We start from the raw sequence: 14,814 nt of genomic DNA on the forward strand, positions 1-14,814 counted from the left end.
TTGCATATTATTATCTTTATTTAACATATCACCAAATATTTACAACAGGAAAAAAAAAAGGTTTATCCATTCAACACCGTTTGATAACCTGAAAATAAATAAGCTTTATTGGAGAAGAGGGATAAAAGGAATTCCATATCTGCATACAAAAATAAATACAAAATACTTCTCTTTTTTTCTTTCTTAAAAAATTGTCACGGAATGTTGAGTCTTTTTTTTTTCTCTCGTGTTTCAAAACAGAGCAGTTCGTCAAGGGCTTGTTTTGTTTTTACAACATTCATAGTCGCAGTGGTCTCTCTCTTTCTTCATATCCGTCCTGGCAGTCCAAGTGCTCCCCTTGCAAACATTACAATCCACGCAAAGGGAAAAGTGAAAAGTGGGCTGCTTTCCTCAGAGGCCTGAAGCAAAGCAACAGATCCTGGGCCTTGGCTGCCTTCGGCCTGAGTCACTCGTTCTTCAGTCTGTGAAAGGAAGAAATATAAATTGTGTATCAGGAAAACAAATATCTATAATCAAACACTGATTTTATGTGGTATGTGGATGACGTCTTGAGATTTTAAGCTAAAGGTAGTTTCTGTTCAGTCTTTGAAAGAACGAAACCTGGTGAGTGATGTATTTCTAAAGATTTTGTTGCAGGTAAAAATACTTTTTACCTCCACTGACATAGAATGCTTCAGGGATAATATTTAGTAGTTTTTTGACCGAGAATACCTCTGCATTGTCTTTTTAACAAGTGACTTGCACTTATTGCACTGATAATCCATGTCAGTGAATGGACATTTGCAATAAGGTCTTTGCAAAACATTATTGGAAGGGCAATGCTTTGCACTAACTGATCCAAGATTTTCAGTAGTCATTAAACTATAAAACCTGATGCATTCAAATAAATGGTGCAGATGACATTATGTAAGATTTGAATATAGTTTAGCAATGAGTGTCTAAAGCCTTTTTGCAGGTAAATATACATTTATTTTCACTGGTTTTCAATGATTTGCGCGTAACATCGTATTTTGCTGTTCAAATGAGGCTTCAGCACTAGCTGCAAGTTGGCCGTTTCGCAGACTTTGACGTAAATGCAACCCCTTAAATGTTTCACTAGGTGCCATGCAGACATGGGAATGGAAATAAGCCCATGTTCCGTTTGATACATTGTGACCCAGCAGTGTGGAATGCTAAAGTGTCCCAGCTTACCCCGATGCCTCCTCACAGACATCCCAGGTCCAGTTAGTGGGAAGTGGTCGACAAGGACCATGCGCCCCCCATCCTCCAAACTGAGAATGCGTAGCTCAAGCGCTCGTGCGCCACGTAGCTGCAATTGGTCCCTCGCGCGTCCAGCTCGTCGCTCTGGAGGACCTGGCACAGAAAGTCAATATAGCGGGCCGCCAGCTTCAGCGTCTGGATCTTGCTGAGCTTGTCAGACGGGAGGGTGGGGATAATTTTACGTAACGACGTGAACGCTTCGTTCAACGACTGCGTCCGTTGTCGCTCGCGGATGTTGGCCATCACACGCTGCGTCTGCAGGTCGTCGAAGGAGCGCGCGGGGCTGCTGCTGCTGCTGGCCTCGCTGCCGCCGCTTCCTCCGTCGTCGCAGATCTTTCTGCACTTTTTCTTGCCTCTGATGGAGCTCTCTACGCCTCCCTCCTCATCCTCCTCTTCGTCCGTGCTCCGGCGCGCTGCCCGCCGCTTTCTCGCCCCTCTCCGTGGCAACTGACGGTCACTCTCCTCCTCGCTGTTCCCAGCGCTGTCCATCGGGGAGGAGTCGTCTTCCCGCATCGTCTTTTCAGACGGACTTTTTTTTTTCCCCCTTCTTCTTTCCTTTTTAGGATGTGGTACAGTTTTTGACCCCTGACCCAAGTAACTGTCACAAATATCAACAAACAGGGACAGCTATATTAAGGCGTTTGGCCTGCAATGGTTTTTAGACCTGAATTATGAAATGTGGTGCGCCACAAAGAGGGAGAGGTATCTGCCAGGCTGGGACGACCCCAGGCTCTTATAGCGAGGAGAGGGCAGGATGATTTTGGGGAGGACTCTTTGATTGGGAGAGGAGGGGTGTAATATAATACTGCGGGAGAAGGAGACTTGGGGAAAAACTCCTAAAAACAGAAAGCTTCTCCACACAGAAGTGGGAGGATGTGGTGGGGGCAACGTTATTAAATCATGCATCTTGTGCAAACACTAGCTGTGTGGAGATAATTTCTTCTTCTCTTTTTTCCTTCCAGTGTTGCACAAAGCTAACAAAATAAGTGGAATTCCTTTGAGTTAGAAGGCCCCGACCCATCCATATTTTTCATTTTTCATCCACAGGTTGCTTTAGTAGCGGCCTTTAGCAGGTCTGCATTGTTGGGTCTGGCTTCCCTCATCTTCCTCTTGGCAATACCCCACGGATTCTTTAGGGCGTTTAGGAGAGGCCATTTTGCTGTAATGAAGCACACTGGTGCCATAGTCATTAAAGCAGTTACTTTTGTCAGCATGTTGCTGGCAATTGCTGCTGGAAAAGGAAATCTGTATCTCCATACAAAGGGAAGCATGAAATGCTATAAAAGGTCCTTCTGCAGCTCCGTTGAATTGTACGATGCTTTTAAAATCTCCTTTTGGATCTACATGTGGCACAACGCAAAGAAGGTGACCAGCGATGTAAGCTCTGACCCCCATTGCAGCGTATGCCTTGTGACTCTCCCCCAATCTTTTGAATGGGCTTGGATTCACATTTGTTTCAAGGCTGCAGTTATCTATATCGCCTTTGGACACATTTTCCTTCCACTAAGCTTTCCAGCAATTTACTTGAAAACAGACCTTTACCTTATGACAAAATCCGTTTGCTTTTTTGGCCTCGTGTAGTATTCTGGTTTTGTTATAAACTGAATTGTGTTTAGTGTTTTAATAAGCTTTAGACCGCATTTATAAACAAAAACCAGAAATAAAGACTTAAAGTATATTAGTATAGTATGTGTGATAGAACTACGTAGTTCACTTTTTAAATTGTAATAAATGAAATTGTTGATCATATCAAAATGTATTGAAATGACATTTTGGAACAAAAGTGCCCCAGTTCAAAACAATTAGTTTACAAAATAAATTCTAAATAACAAAAGGAAACACATACATTTGATATTTAAGATATTTAGTTAATTATCTAAATTTCAGCAATTCTACGTAGTAAAGTGTGGAAATATACTACTGACTGCATCTTGCAGAATGCATAAATAATCAGTATTTATTTACTTATTTCGTATCCCTGTTTTGTAGCCAATTCTGAATTATTTTCTTTTCGCTTCCCCTTGTAAAGTCAGTGGGCGGAGCTAACTTCTACAAACAAGGTGATTGGTCGGCAGTTCAGGTGCAAAGTCTGTTTCACAAGACATACTGATACTTTAAATAACATACTAAAGAAATAATAATAATAATAATAATAATAATAATAATAATAATAATAATAATAATAATAATAATAATAATAATAATAATAATTGCATACTAACGAAAATATTTACAAATAATTTTAATATATAAATAATTCTGTTTTTAATTATTAGTTTTACAGATTGTGCATTTAGTAAATTTCCAGATGTAAATTAACTAAAACATTCTTTATTAGTCATTGTGTCTTGGTTTTCTTTAAGTTAACACACATATGAGTTTTCACTTCATTCATGACAATACAGGCTCTCCCAAAGCTTCTATTTTCCAGATAGAGATCCAGAGATCCGAATGTTGAAAGTTTCATCCCCTTTTCTTCTTTCACCTTCAAAATAAACAGAAAAAAACCCAGCCAAAAGTCTCAGCGAACTGCTAGGTTTAGACGCCTCAGAAGGGAACAGCGGTGGTTAAAAAACATCAGGCCACTGAAACACAGGAGGTTGTCCCAGCAGGAGGTCTTTGCTCCTATAAGCAGACCGACGTGTTTATTTTCACGTCAGCTGCCCCGCGTTGAGGTATGCACTTAAATGGGCCCGACTTCCCCGCAGGGAATCGCGGCACAGCAGCTCAGGTTTAAAGGAAGATCCGTCCTATCCAAGGGTGCTCTTAGGGGCGGAACGCTGCGCGCAGCAGGGCGCATATGGGACTGGACCGAAACGCAAATATGTGGTAAAGGTGGAATGGGAGGGAGGACAAGAGCAGTCGTGAACGTACTTGACCAGTCAGCAAAAGTTTCTACTAATAGAACAATGCTATTTATGTTTAAAAGAAGAAGAAGAAAAATAAAATGCTGCTTGGGTGGGGAGTGGGGGAGGGAGTGCTTGTGGATCTTATCGGTAAGTAATCTTGACAGTGCAAAAGATTTGAAAGCCAAATCCAAGATTCACTGCGTGAAGCCGGGTGATCATCTTGATCTCGGGGGTGTAAATTGACAGAGACAGGCTCCGATTGAGGCCTTTGCGATTAGACTTGCTGCTTCACTCTTGATTGGGTGAAAATGATTCATCTCTTCCCTCTATATTTCTCGTGGTAGGAAACCAAATCGTCAAATTATGGAGTAAAAAAAACGTGAGTAGCTCACCAGCCAGACGCCAGGTGAGGCGTCTGGCTGCGTAACTCTCCAAGGTGCTGAAACACGCATTACGATCTTCACCGTCAATCCTTTTGAAGTTCTGATCAGGAGTTTTCACGAGCAAACACTGAGTTGTTCATCTCCTTGTAAGTAAACGCAGGGGTTATTTTTTCCAAGGAACAAACAAAAAGGTTGAATTTTGTAAGGAACCATAATTTTGGGGGGAAGAGAGCGGATGGTGCACGGTTCTCTTTGGGTACTCCGGCTTTCTCCCAAAAGTAAAAAAAGAAAAGAAAAAGAAAAACATGACCATTATAGGTTGATTTATGTAGATTGAGTGGCTTCTCTTGATTACTTTGTTTGTGTGGTTATAGGAAATCAATCAAAGTTGACCCTGCTTCTTAGCCAATAGCGACACTACAAGGATTAAGCGTGGAGACAGTGCTTGGTGCCTCCAGGCCAGCAGGGGGCCCCCATGAGTGCAGGACTTTTAACTGCTATTTCAAAGTTTTCTCGTTACAGAGTTTAAAATAATGTATTTTTTTAAACTTTTCGAATGGTTTCGGTTTTAAATGAACTAACAAATATGGGGTTAATACTTAATACTTAATTTTTATTTTAATATTCACAATTTAATATGGCTGTCCATTAATTTCTCCTATGGAGTCCATATATACGGGGCTTAATCAGTAAATAATAATAATAATAATAATAATAATAATACTAATAATAATAATAATAATAATAATAATAATAATAATAATAATAATAATAATAATAATAATAAAATCAGTTTACATTCTTTGGTGGGAGGAACCGGGTACTGCGGTTCCTCCCACAGTCCAAAAACATGATTGTCAGGTTAATTGACCTCTCCAAATTGCCCCTAGGTGTGAGTGTGTGTGTGCATGGTTGTGTGTCTCTGTGTTGCCCTGCGACAGACTGGCGACCTGTCCAGGGTGTACTCCGCCTCTTGCCCGGAACGTTAGCCGGAGATAGGCACCAGCAACCCTCCCGACCCCACTAAGGGACAAGGGTGATGGACATTCTTTGGTGTAGATTCTTGGACGTCCATGGTAGTCTTGAGAGTTATACATTTATAACTATCAATTAAAAGTACAACCAATTAAATCAACCACTCCTTCCAGATTATACTGAAACACAGTACTCAGATAAAGCCGACGTTTCCTCTGTGAAAATTTCCTTTCAATTGTTCGATTCATTAAGCGAATAATTGAACGGTCAAGTAAAACACGAGTGACTAAATCCATTCCCCTTCCAGGCCTGATATTATTATCAAATAATAATAATAATAATAAAGCGCCTATCGCAAAAATAAAAACACATGCGTTTCCTGCTTCTTAACTGTGTAGATGTTTATTCCCTTTTTTCCAGAAGCAACTTATTTTTAGTCAGAATGGAAGGAAGAAAAAAAAAAACACACAACTCTGTCTCAGGTGTTCTCCAGCAGGTCCATCATGAAGGATATGTAGACAATGGCCAGACGCAGCGTCTCGATCCGAGACAGCCTCTTCTCGTACGCAAATGTGGGGACTTTTCTCCTCAGCTCGTCAAACGCCTCGTTCAGGCTGAACATCCGCTTTCTCTCCCGCACGTTGGCCGCCTGCCGCTGGACTCCGGTGATGATCCTCCTGCGTTTGGACCTGCTGTGCCCGCGGCTGCAGCACCTCGGTGAGAAGCTCGCCGGACGCTCCGTGCGCCCTCCGCCAGGCAGCGGGGACGTGCTGCAGGAAGAGCCGCTCAGGTTGTTCGGACAGTAGGCCGAGACGTCCACCTCCTCTGACCCTAAAGCGCACTTCTGGGTGAACCCGATCAGGTTGATGTCACTGACGAAGTTTATTAACACGGAGTCGTGAATGTCCATGATCGAGTCTGCATGCAGCTGGCAGAGCGAACGGGATGTCTCTTTTGTTTGTCTCCTGTTCAGTTAAGAGCAAAAGAAAAAAAAAGAAAAAATCAGACTCCAAGCGATCACCAAACCACGACAAGTGCATCCAGGTTTCTACATATCCTGTCAGCTCTCCACGGGGTTAGATCCTCTTTGGCTGAAGTCCAAGTGCCTTTTTCCTGCGGTTTTAATAAGCCACCCACACCTCTTCACAGCGCCACATCTTTCACGCCACCTCTACTTTTAAATCGACTGTATTTCTCCTCTTAGTAAGGCCTTTTTAGAGGAAAGCTGGAGGGTTCCGCCAATTGATGCGCTGTCCCCCTCCGCCCCCGGAGGCCCTAAATGAGCTTCTGAAGAACGGAGGCTCTTGACAGAAGGTCACAGACTCTTGTTTGCGCTCTTCCCTCGGCCTCGGCTGCTAAATAATGACACTTTTAACACTTAAACTGGCCAGGAGAAGACCAAACAGAACATTCTCTGACAGTCAAAAGCTTTTCTGTTGCAAATCAAAGCAAATAGCTGTCCGTTCCCATGGCAAGAAAGAGTCCACACTGCAGGAACTGCTGAGAGAGAGTCACTGGGAGCTTCAATACGGCAAATAAATTCCTCTTTGTCTTAATTTTTCACTCTAAATCAGTTTTGCTAATGAGTTTATTTACTTTCCACTTGCTGTTTTCTCTATGTTCAAGTACAGACAAATTGTCCACATGTTTAAAGTGACTATTTTTTTGAGTAGAGATCATTGTTACATTTCTTTCAATTCAGTGTTTCCTGATCAGGGAGATGGTTATTAAAAGCTACAAAACTCTAGTTGCTGATTCATGAATAGCCAACTGCTTTTCGGTATGATTTTGGGGACGGGCCTCACAAAACAGTCGTACTGCTTAAACTTTGTTCATCCTGGTTTGTTTAGAGTCTCGGTCCATCTGTTCCATCAACTCTGATCAGCTTCATAATCCCACAGCATGATGATGCCGCCACCATGTTTCACAGAGAGGACGATGAGTTCAAGGTCATGTGCAGCATCACATCACCTTGATGCTGCAGGTGCACAAAAACAGGGGGAGGATATGTCCTGATTTGTAAAATAAGATCGATGTTTGTGTGAGAAAAAAAACACTTAGTTATTTAGTTATTTGGCAAACCTCAAACTAACGTCACAGTTGATAAAAACACTTTGAAACCCCCTTTTGTTGATGATTTCATGGTGCGTTTTACTCCACTGAGACAGAAAACACACTTTTTACTTTATTAATAAACAACAAATAAGATGTCTGATCAGGAACTGCACTTGTTTTCTTCAACTGTATCCGAGTAACCAGTTTTTCTTCTTCTTCTTCTTCTTCTTCTTCTTCTTCTTCTTCTTCTTCTTCATTCTACTGCCAACCTGAACCAAAATATTGCACTGAAATGTGGTGTGATTTGGTGACAGTTCTCCACTTACAGAAAGCAGATATCCATACACATATAATATTAAAAAAAGGGGAAAAAAAAGATGAGTCTGCATCGTTTTATGATTTAACGTTTCTCTTGATTTTGAACGTGCATCTCCTCCACGTCGCTCTGACTTTATACCTTCGTCTCACTTTCGTTTTGTGTATTTTCCTGGCAGACAGATACTCATGACGGGACATTCCGTGGGTTGTCGTGGAGACGCTGTGAAAGCACAGCTGGCCCGTAGAATATGAGGTAATCTCACCCTGGGGCTGCTTAGCAAATATTGGTCTTAAATAGGGAGTAAAACCCCAAAAGAGGCATGCAAACAGAGTCACAGGGACACACACACACACGCACGCACACACACACGCACACGCACACACACACACACACACACACACACACACACACACACACACACACACACACACACACACACACACACACACACACACACACACACACACACACACACACACACACACACACACACACACACAGGGGTTTATCCCAGTTTTAGTCAGGACATACCTAAACACAGACACTCAGAATGGTTCATTTCCTGCTCTGTTCTCTTATTACTGGCAGTAAAGATTAAAATTAATGACGGTTGTCTTGTGACAGCGTTGAAAGAAAACCCCGTACATGTGATATGTGCAAATTCATTATAAACAGAATGCCCTTAAGAGGTTTTAATTCAGTGAATTAATTATCTTATGTTTTTACAATAAGTTAAGGAAACCATTCAAATATGCTGACAATGCAGGTAAAGCAGTCTGGATATTAGTTTGTAATTTTTTTTTTAAAGGCTGTTACAGTGCCTTGCAGAAAAGTATTCATTCATTTTGGGCTTGAACATTTTCATATTTTGTCACATTACAACCACAATCTACTGTTTTTTTTTTGTTTTTTGTTTTTTTTGTGATTTAATGTAAGAGACCAGCACAATGTAGGGCAAGATTGTGAAGTGGGAGAACAATGAAAAAATGTCACCACTGACCTGTGTCACTTGTTCCTTGCTCATCTTGACGCTGTTTGTTCGCTTGTGTTATCCAACAAACATCAGAGGGTTTTATAGAGCAGCTGGATGTAAAATGAGATGAAAATTACACGCAGGATTGGAGTGCATTCACCATCTAGGCAAAGGATTTTATTTCAGCGATATCAGAAGAAAACAATGTGGATATACAAAAGCTTGAGCTCAGTTTGAAAAACAAAAACCAAAAAAAAAAAAAAAAACACCCAGCATCCTGCAAGCATGGGTTTTCAGCCTACAAAAGGAGATATTTTGTGGTATTTAGGGAATCTAAATCTTAATGCACAACTGAGCTAGGGAAAAAAACAACAACAACAAAAAAAAAAAAAAAACAAAAAAAAACTAAATGCTTGTTACATAAAGTGCACTCGTTTTTGCCCAGAGGAAACTGAAGGTTTTGAATATAGAGATCACCAGAGAGCAGTGCGTGTCCGATGAGCTGCTGCAGAGCATCCAGAGCTGTTCTCACAATGTAAATCTGTCTCGCTCTACTCCTCCTCTGGCTCTACGCTCGGCTTGCTGTCAGAGCACTGCCAAATTGTGTCGACCACCTCCGACGTAAATCACACTCAAGATGCTCCCCTTTGGTTGCTTCTTCCTTTTTTTCCCTTGTGCTTGATCCTAAATCCTAATCTCTCTCTCTCTCTCTCTCTCTCTCTCTCTCTCTCTCTCTCTCTCTCTCTCTCTCTTGCTCTCTCTCTCTCTCATGTTTCCAAGTTTTTCCTCTTTCGATCTCATTTCGATCACTAGCTCTCTGCACGTTCTCCACACCGGCAAATTAGGAACACGAGACCACACTTGGTACTGTGAGTACACAGTTCTTTGCAAGTGTCTACACTTTGCACAGTACTTACATTTGAACTTAGAAATAAGTTGGCAACCCTTTCGTAACATTAAGGCTGACTTAGATCTGGAATCTAAAGGGAAAGGAGTCAAAGTTGGACAAAGGGAGTGGAGGAGATGTGTTTAACTCCTGACCTGTCTGCTTCTCCTTCACTGTGTCACTCTGAATTACTCCTCTATCCTTCTTGCTTTTTCTGGAGCCCAAAGCTGACTCATGCATGAGTCCGTCTTGTCCAATGCTACATTTCTCTCTCTCTCTCTCTCTCTGATTGGTGGGACTCCTTTGCCAGTGGCCTGTTATTGGATGTTTACACAGCTGGGTGGCCATGTGAAAAACACAGGGCTCATGACTTGGACACACTCCAATACCACATCATATATCTTCTTAACCCCCTCCTTGAGCTTCTCCCGCCCCACCACATACACAGATACACCCACCCGTTCGCAAAACCGCTGCATGCCTTCGGTTCTCCATTTTTTTTAATTTTTTTTTTAAATAAACATTTCTTTCAGCCCGGTGTCACTTGAAAATGTCACCACGTGGCTCCTTTACCCAACCATAATGGTGTCAGCACCTTTTTCGTTGACTCTAAGCACCCGCGCCCACACCCACTTTACACCCACCTTCTGGCCTTCTTTTGGTCAGAGTAATCCCCGGGTTTGTTTTGAAGAGGGAAAAAAAAACTGGGTCTCTTCTGTCTCTACTTACTGTCTGTACTTTCAAAGTGAAAAATTCAATATTTGCAGTCAGTGCGATAAAGGCACTTTTTTTTTTTTTACTGTGTTTTGGTTCTGTTACTCTGTGCATAAGTATCTAAGTGACAGTCTGTTATTTCTTATGATTATTTTCCCCTTTGCGGAGATATAACTTAGATACCACATGTTTTCCGCAAGGACAGGGATTTTCTTTGCTCAACATGACACTGGTAGCACTTAAAAACAAACAAGCTCTGAAATATGGAGCGCATAAAGAAGGAGCATTAACAGTTCCTGCATAAACAGCAGAATATTTACCTTCTCAGTGGGATTTCTGACGTTTTATGTTTTACAGCTTGACGAACCAAAGCACCAGAAGTGAAGTTTTCCGAGCAAACTTAGCTGTATATGTGACGTGGTGATAAGAGATAGAAAGGTGGTTATTTTTTTTATCTGTTTATAAAGTATTAGACTGTACAGCAAGGATAGAGGGGATTCATTTATTTTCTTTTCACATCAGAGTCTGGCAGCTGAGTTTATTGCTTCCAGTTAATCCAAAATGGCTGGAATATCTCAGGTTAAAGGAGCTGTAAATGACTTTTGACAAGGTGTGTTGGTGATTTTGAGGCCTGCTGTGATATGAAATGAACTTGTTTCCATTTTAGCAGTATTAATTACATCTGCTATGTAAATAACAGAACAGGCCTGACAGGATATTCGGGAGTTCATCAAAAGCAAACCAGAATGCCTCTGCAAATCAGACTCATCTATCTGATCCTGTGCTGATATTTAGTTTTAAGGAGCCAACTTATGCGGCAGGGATGTACGACACTCTGCACAGCAATGATTTCGCTTGAAGTGTGCATAGAAAATATCCGATTGGGTGATTTTATTATTCATTTTTATGTGCTTTACAAGATGTATTCAGATTTGTTCTACTTTTAAGCGTTTTTGTCTCCACTCAAGATCTTGAAATTCACCCATAAAAACAAGAAAACAAGAAAACCAGCCAACCCCTCAACTAAACAATCAGCCAACTGACCCACAGAGAAAGGGTAAAAAAATAAACCCGGACATATTAATAACCAAATCTGCACACTGGTATGAATAGGTTTATCATGTAGCAGCAACTAAAATAGTTTTGCGAGTTTCCAGCAGATTGAATGGATACTTTTATGCAAATCCAGAGATGGGTGAAACCCCCTTTGGATTGGGTTGATGATTGATGCCGTACCTCAGTTTTGGCCATGTAGGAAAAATATAATAAAGACTCTTATTAAAAAGAGATGGAGTCAGCTTGTTACGAGATCTCGCTTTTGTCCTCAGTGGAAGCAGCGTTACTCTGCAAATTCACTGATCTGAGTTGTTCCTGTTCACTTTACATTTTACTGCTTGTGGCTTGTAGTAAATCAAAGTGGGATTTCTGCAAAGTCAGTGAATCACTCAGTGACTTAGGGCGCTTATTTCGTTTTCATGTCTATTGCCTAATAAGTTCTTTTCCAGATTTCGGCTCTAATGTAGGTTACACATCATCAGCGGCCAGAACCGGCCACCCACATTTCCTTTCATGTTCCTCCTGCGCCTTTAGGTGCCTTCAGCTCTGCCCTGTGGTTTGACGAGGTCCTCAGAAAAAATATTAGAGTGAAATATTCAACTGCGTCCCTGGTATTGTTCTGCAGAGTTACGTGACTGGATGTGAGCTAACTTTTTCCAGTCCCAGAAGTTTTCATTCCTCCCCTTTGGCTTATTTATTTTCCTGTGGTTTTGGGAGGTTGTAGCAGCAGGTCTGATGACAAAATGTGTGTGTTCTCCTTTTTAACCTCTCTAACCTCATATTTGCTCTGCATTCTTCCTCCTTTGCACTTAATTTATAAGCAAACAGAATAGGGAGTGACAAAAAAGATATATTTTTACATTAGGTTGTTGTTCCAGAATAAATCAATGTAGCTATTCTCTAGTCTTTAAGCATGCTCCTTAGATTAACACTCTAATCATTAGGCTTTTTCTCTGTTGATGCTAATAAGATACAAATAATTAAGATTAAAAGAATGAATGTTTCTGTTTTTTTTTCTTTTTCAAACCTCTGTCTTTTCTTTGGCATATTTCCACATTGTTTTGAGTGTAGGAGTTATAGTTTATTTTGAACGCTGTCTAGACAGTCTAGCTCCTCATTATGCTGAGGTTTATTAATCTAACTCGCCTGGCCAGGCAGGGCAGACACAGTCAGACAATCTCACGGACAGATGTAGTAAAACGAATGTACACCCTTACATTCAGTGCTACCGCAAACTTTATACCTATTTATAATTTTAAGGTGTGTTTTGTCTTTTGAAAAACATCTTAATTTGACTTAATTAGTCGCCTGCAGTTTTTCTTCTTATTTTATTTATTTATTTACCTTTAAAAAAAAAAAAAAAAAAAAAAAATATATATATATATATATATATATATATATATATATATATATATATATATATATATATATATATATTATTTGTTGCCACTATTTCAATTGATAATCTTTTCGTTCGTATTTTGATTCATTTGTGTTGTGATTATTTCTAGGTTTCTTTTGGAGTTAGATTTTAGTTTTTTTCCTTTTTTACGCTCCTGGATATGTTTGCTGTTGTTTATTAAGCACCTTAATGAATTTAGATCCTCATTTTGATTTAAAGTCGCTAGTTACACTATCATTCTTCTTCTTCCGTATCTTTTTCCCCGTACTCATTTTTCTGGTCAGTAGTCATTATTTTTTCCCCTCATCTCCTCTCGGTTTAGATCACCACTCAGCTGCACATTCTGCTGAAATGACTCCATGTCACCAGTCGTTGACTAATGTTGTTGGGTTGCCATGGAAACCACTAGGAAAAAGACAGAGCGCAGCAACAACGACGCGTTAGGGTTGAAAATCCAGAAATATGTTTACGTGAGTTGGTACCAAATATTATTATCAAGTCCTTCACTGTACCCCGCAAAAAACATCTTTCTTCCACAACAAGCTCAGTAAGTTATTATTAAGCAAAATCCAAGAGTTTAAGCACCTAACAAGGCACCGTTAAATCATCCAGTTATTAAGCACATGGCACAACTTACCAAGACGAGGCCACCTGCTGCGTCCAGACATTGACAGCTCAGGTGACTTGGATGAGAGAACGACTAGTGAGGCATGATGGTTAGCAACCCTAGAATCTATCGGTGGCTGCAGAAAATCTGAGACTGCATCAGAGGTTCATCATCACAGCCGTAAGCACACGTTCAATCCTGCGATGTCCAAGATTTTGTGGGAAAATTTGAAAACCTACTTGGAATCTGAACTTGAGATATCTTGCGCCACTTCTCAGTATCCAGATGTGCAAATCTGACAGACACTGACCCCCTAAAGACTCACAGAAGCAGCAAGGACTTGAACACCTTTCAGATTTAGATGTGCAAAAAAAAAAAAAGAAAGAAAGTTGAGACATATTTGTTTAATTTTTCATCCGCTTAACAATTTTGCACCACTTTGAACAGTCTAAAAATGCAGTCTGCTGGAGTTCATGGGTTGCAACATGACAAAAAAAAAGTGAAGTTGAAGATCTATGCAACACTGAAATGAAGTAACTCAAGTTGTTCCCTGGATAATACGAGATCTGTTTTCTTTTTTTTTTTTGCTAGGGCTCGCAGGAGCAGGACAGTTAAATACTATCCACCTATTAAACCAAACATAAAGCTGCATTTGCAGACAATGGTCTCCGTGGCTCTCTGTCTGAGTTTGCCCACCTCTGCTGAGAAAGAAGCAGAATCTTTCTGAGGCCTTCACAGCCGCCCGTCGATCTTCAAAGGACGGAGTCTGACAGAAAAGCGCTCTGCCCGAGTCGTGTTGAGAGTCAATGTGGCAACGGTTGCACCACTCTGACTGGTGGAACACTTAAGGTTTTTATGACCTGCTGCCATTTGGGGCTCTGGGACAGAGCAGCGCACCGACCACATAACTAATTAGGCTTGGCCATCACGGGCGTGTAAGGTTGGGGATTTGTGGACTGCGGGCTGTGGATGTGTCTGCATGAGTGAATAAGCTAGTGAGCCAGTAAATGTGTGCCGTGGGCTGTTGAACGTGTGAGTCCTGGACCAGGAGAATTGCGTCAGGCCGTCGTTTGTTCTCCATAAAGACTCCACGGACCCTTTCATGTAGAAGCTGCCGCCAGGCCTGGAAACTTTGACACAGGAGATAGAGACCCACAGCCAACCAAGACACACACACACACATGCAGACACACTACAGCTCACACACAGACACACACCAGATACTGCTCCTATCGGGGCTCAACCAAACACTCCTGCTGCTATCGTCTCATTTCTCTGACCCTCCTCTTCCTTTTTCTTCTTCTTCTTCTTCTTCTCTTCATCAGAGAATCCCAA

The 14,814-nt window shown here is 41.1% G+C and overlaps 2 protein-coding genes across 2 annotated transcripts; both read right to left on the reverse strand.

Moving 5' to 3' along the window:
• Nucleotides 1-2,252, reverse strand: twist1a (twist family bHLH transcription factor 1a). The gene is made up of 2 exons (XM_014967123.2): nt 1,192-2,252; nt 1-461 (listed from the first exon to the last, which is right to left on the reverse strand). Exon 1 carries the CDS (start codon nt 1,771-1,773, stop codon nt 1,225-1,227), a length of 549 nt encoding a protein of 182 aa, XP_014822609.1. The 5' UTR covers nt 1,774-2,252; the 3' UTR covers nt 1-461; nt 1,192-1,224.
• A 3,525-nt stretch (nt 2,253-5,777) lies between these two features.
• Nucleotides 5,778-6,808, reverse strand: ferd3l (Fer3 like bHLH transcription factor). The gene has a single exon (XM_014967125.2). The coding sequence runs from the start codon at nt 6,375-6,377 to the stop codon at nt 5,946-5,948; it is 432 nt and encodes a 143-aa protein (XP_014822611.1). The 5' UTR covers nt 6,378-6,808; the 3' UTR covers nt 5,778-5,945.
• Between the last annotated feature and the right edge of the window lie 8,006 nt (nt 6,809-14,814).

Source organism: Poecilia mexicana, unplaced genomic scaffold, assembly GCF_051168715.1.
Source record: "Poecilia mexicana isolate PSO_F unplaced genomic scaffold, ASM5116871v1 scaffold_11, whole genome shotgun sequence".
NCBI classification, from domain to species: Eukaryota; Metazoa; Chordata; class Actinopteri; order Cyprinodontiformes; family Poeciliidae; genus Poecilia; species Poecilia mexicana.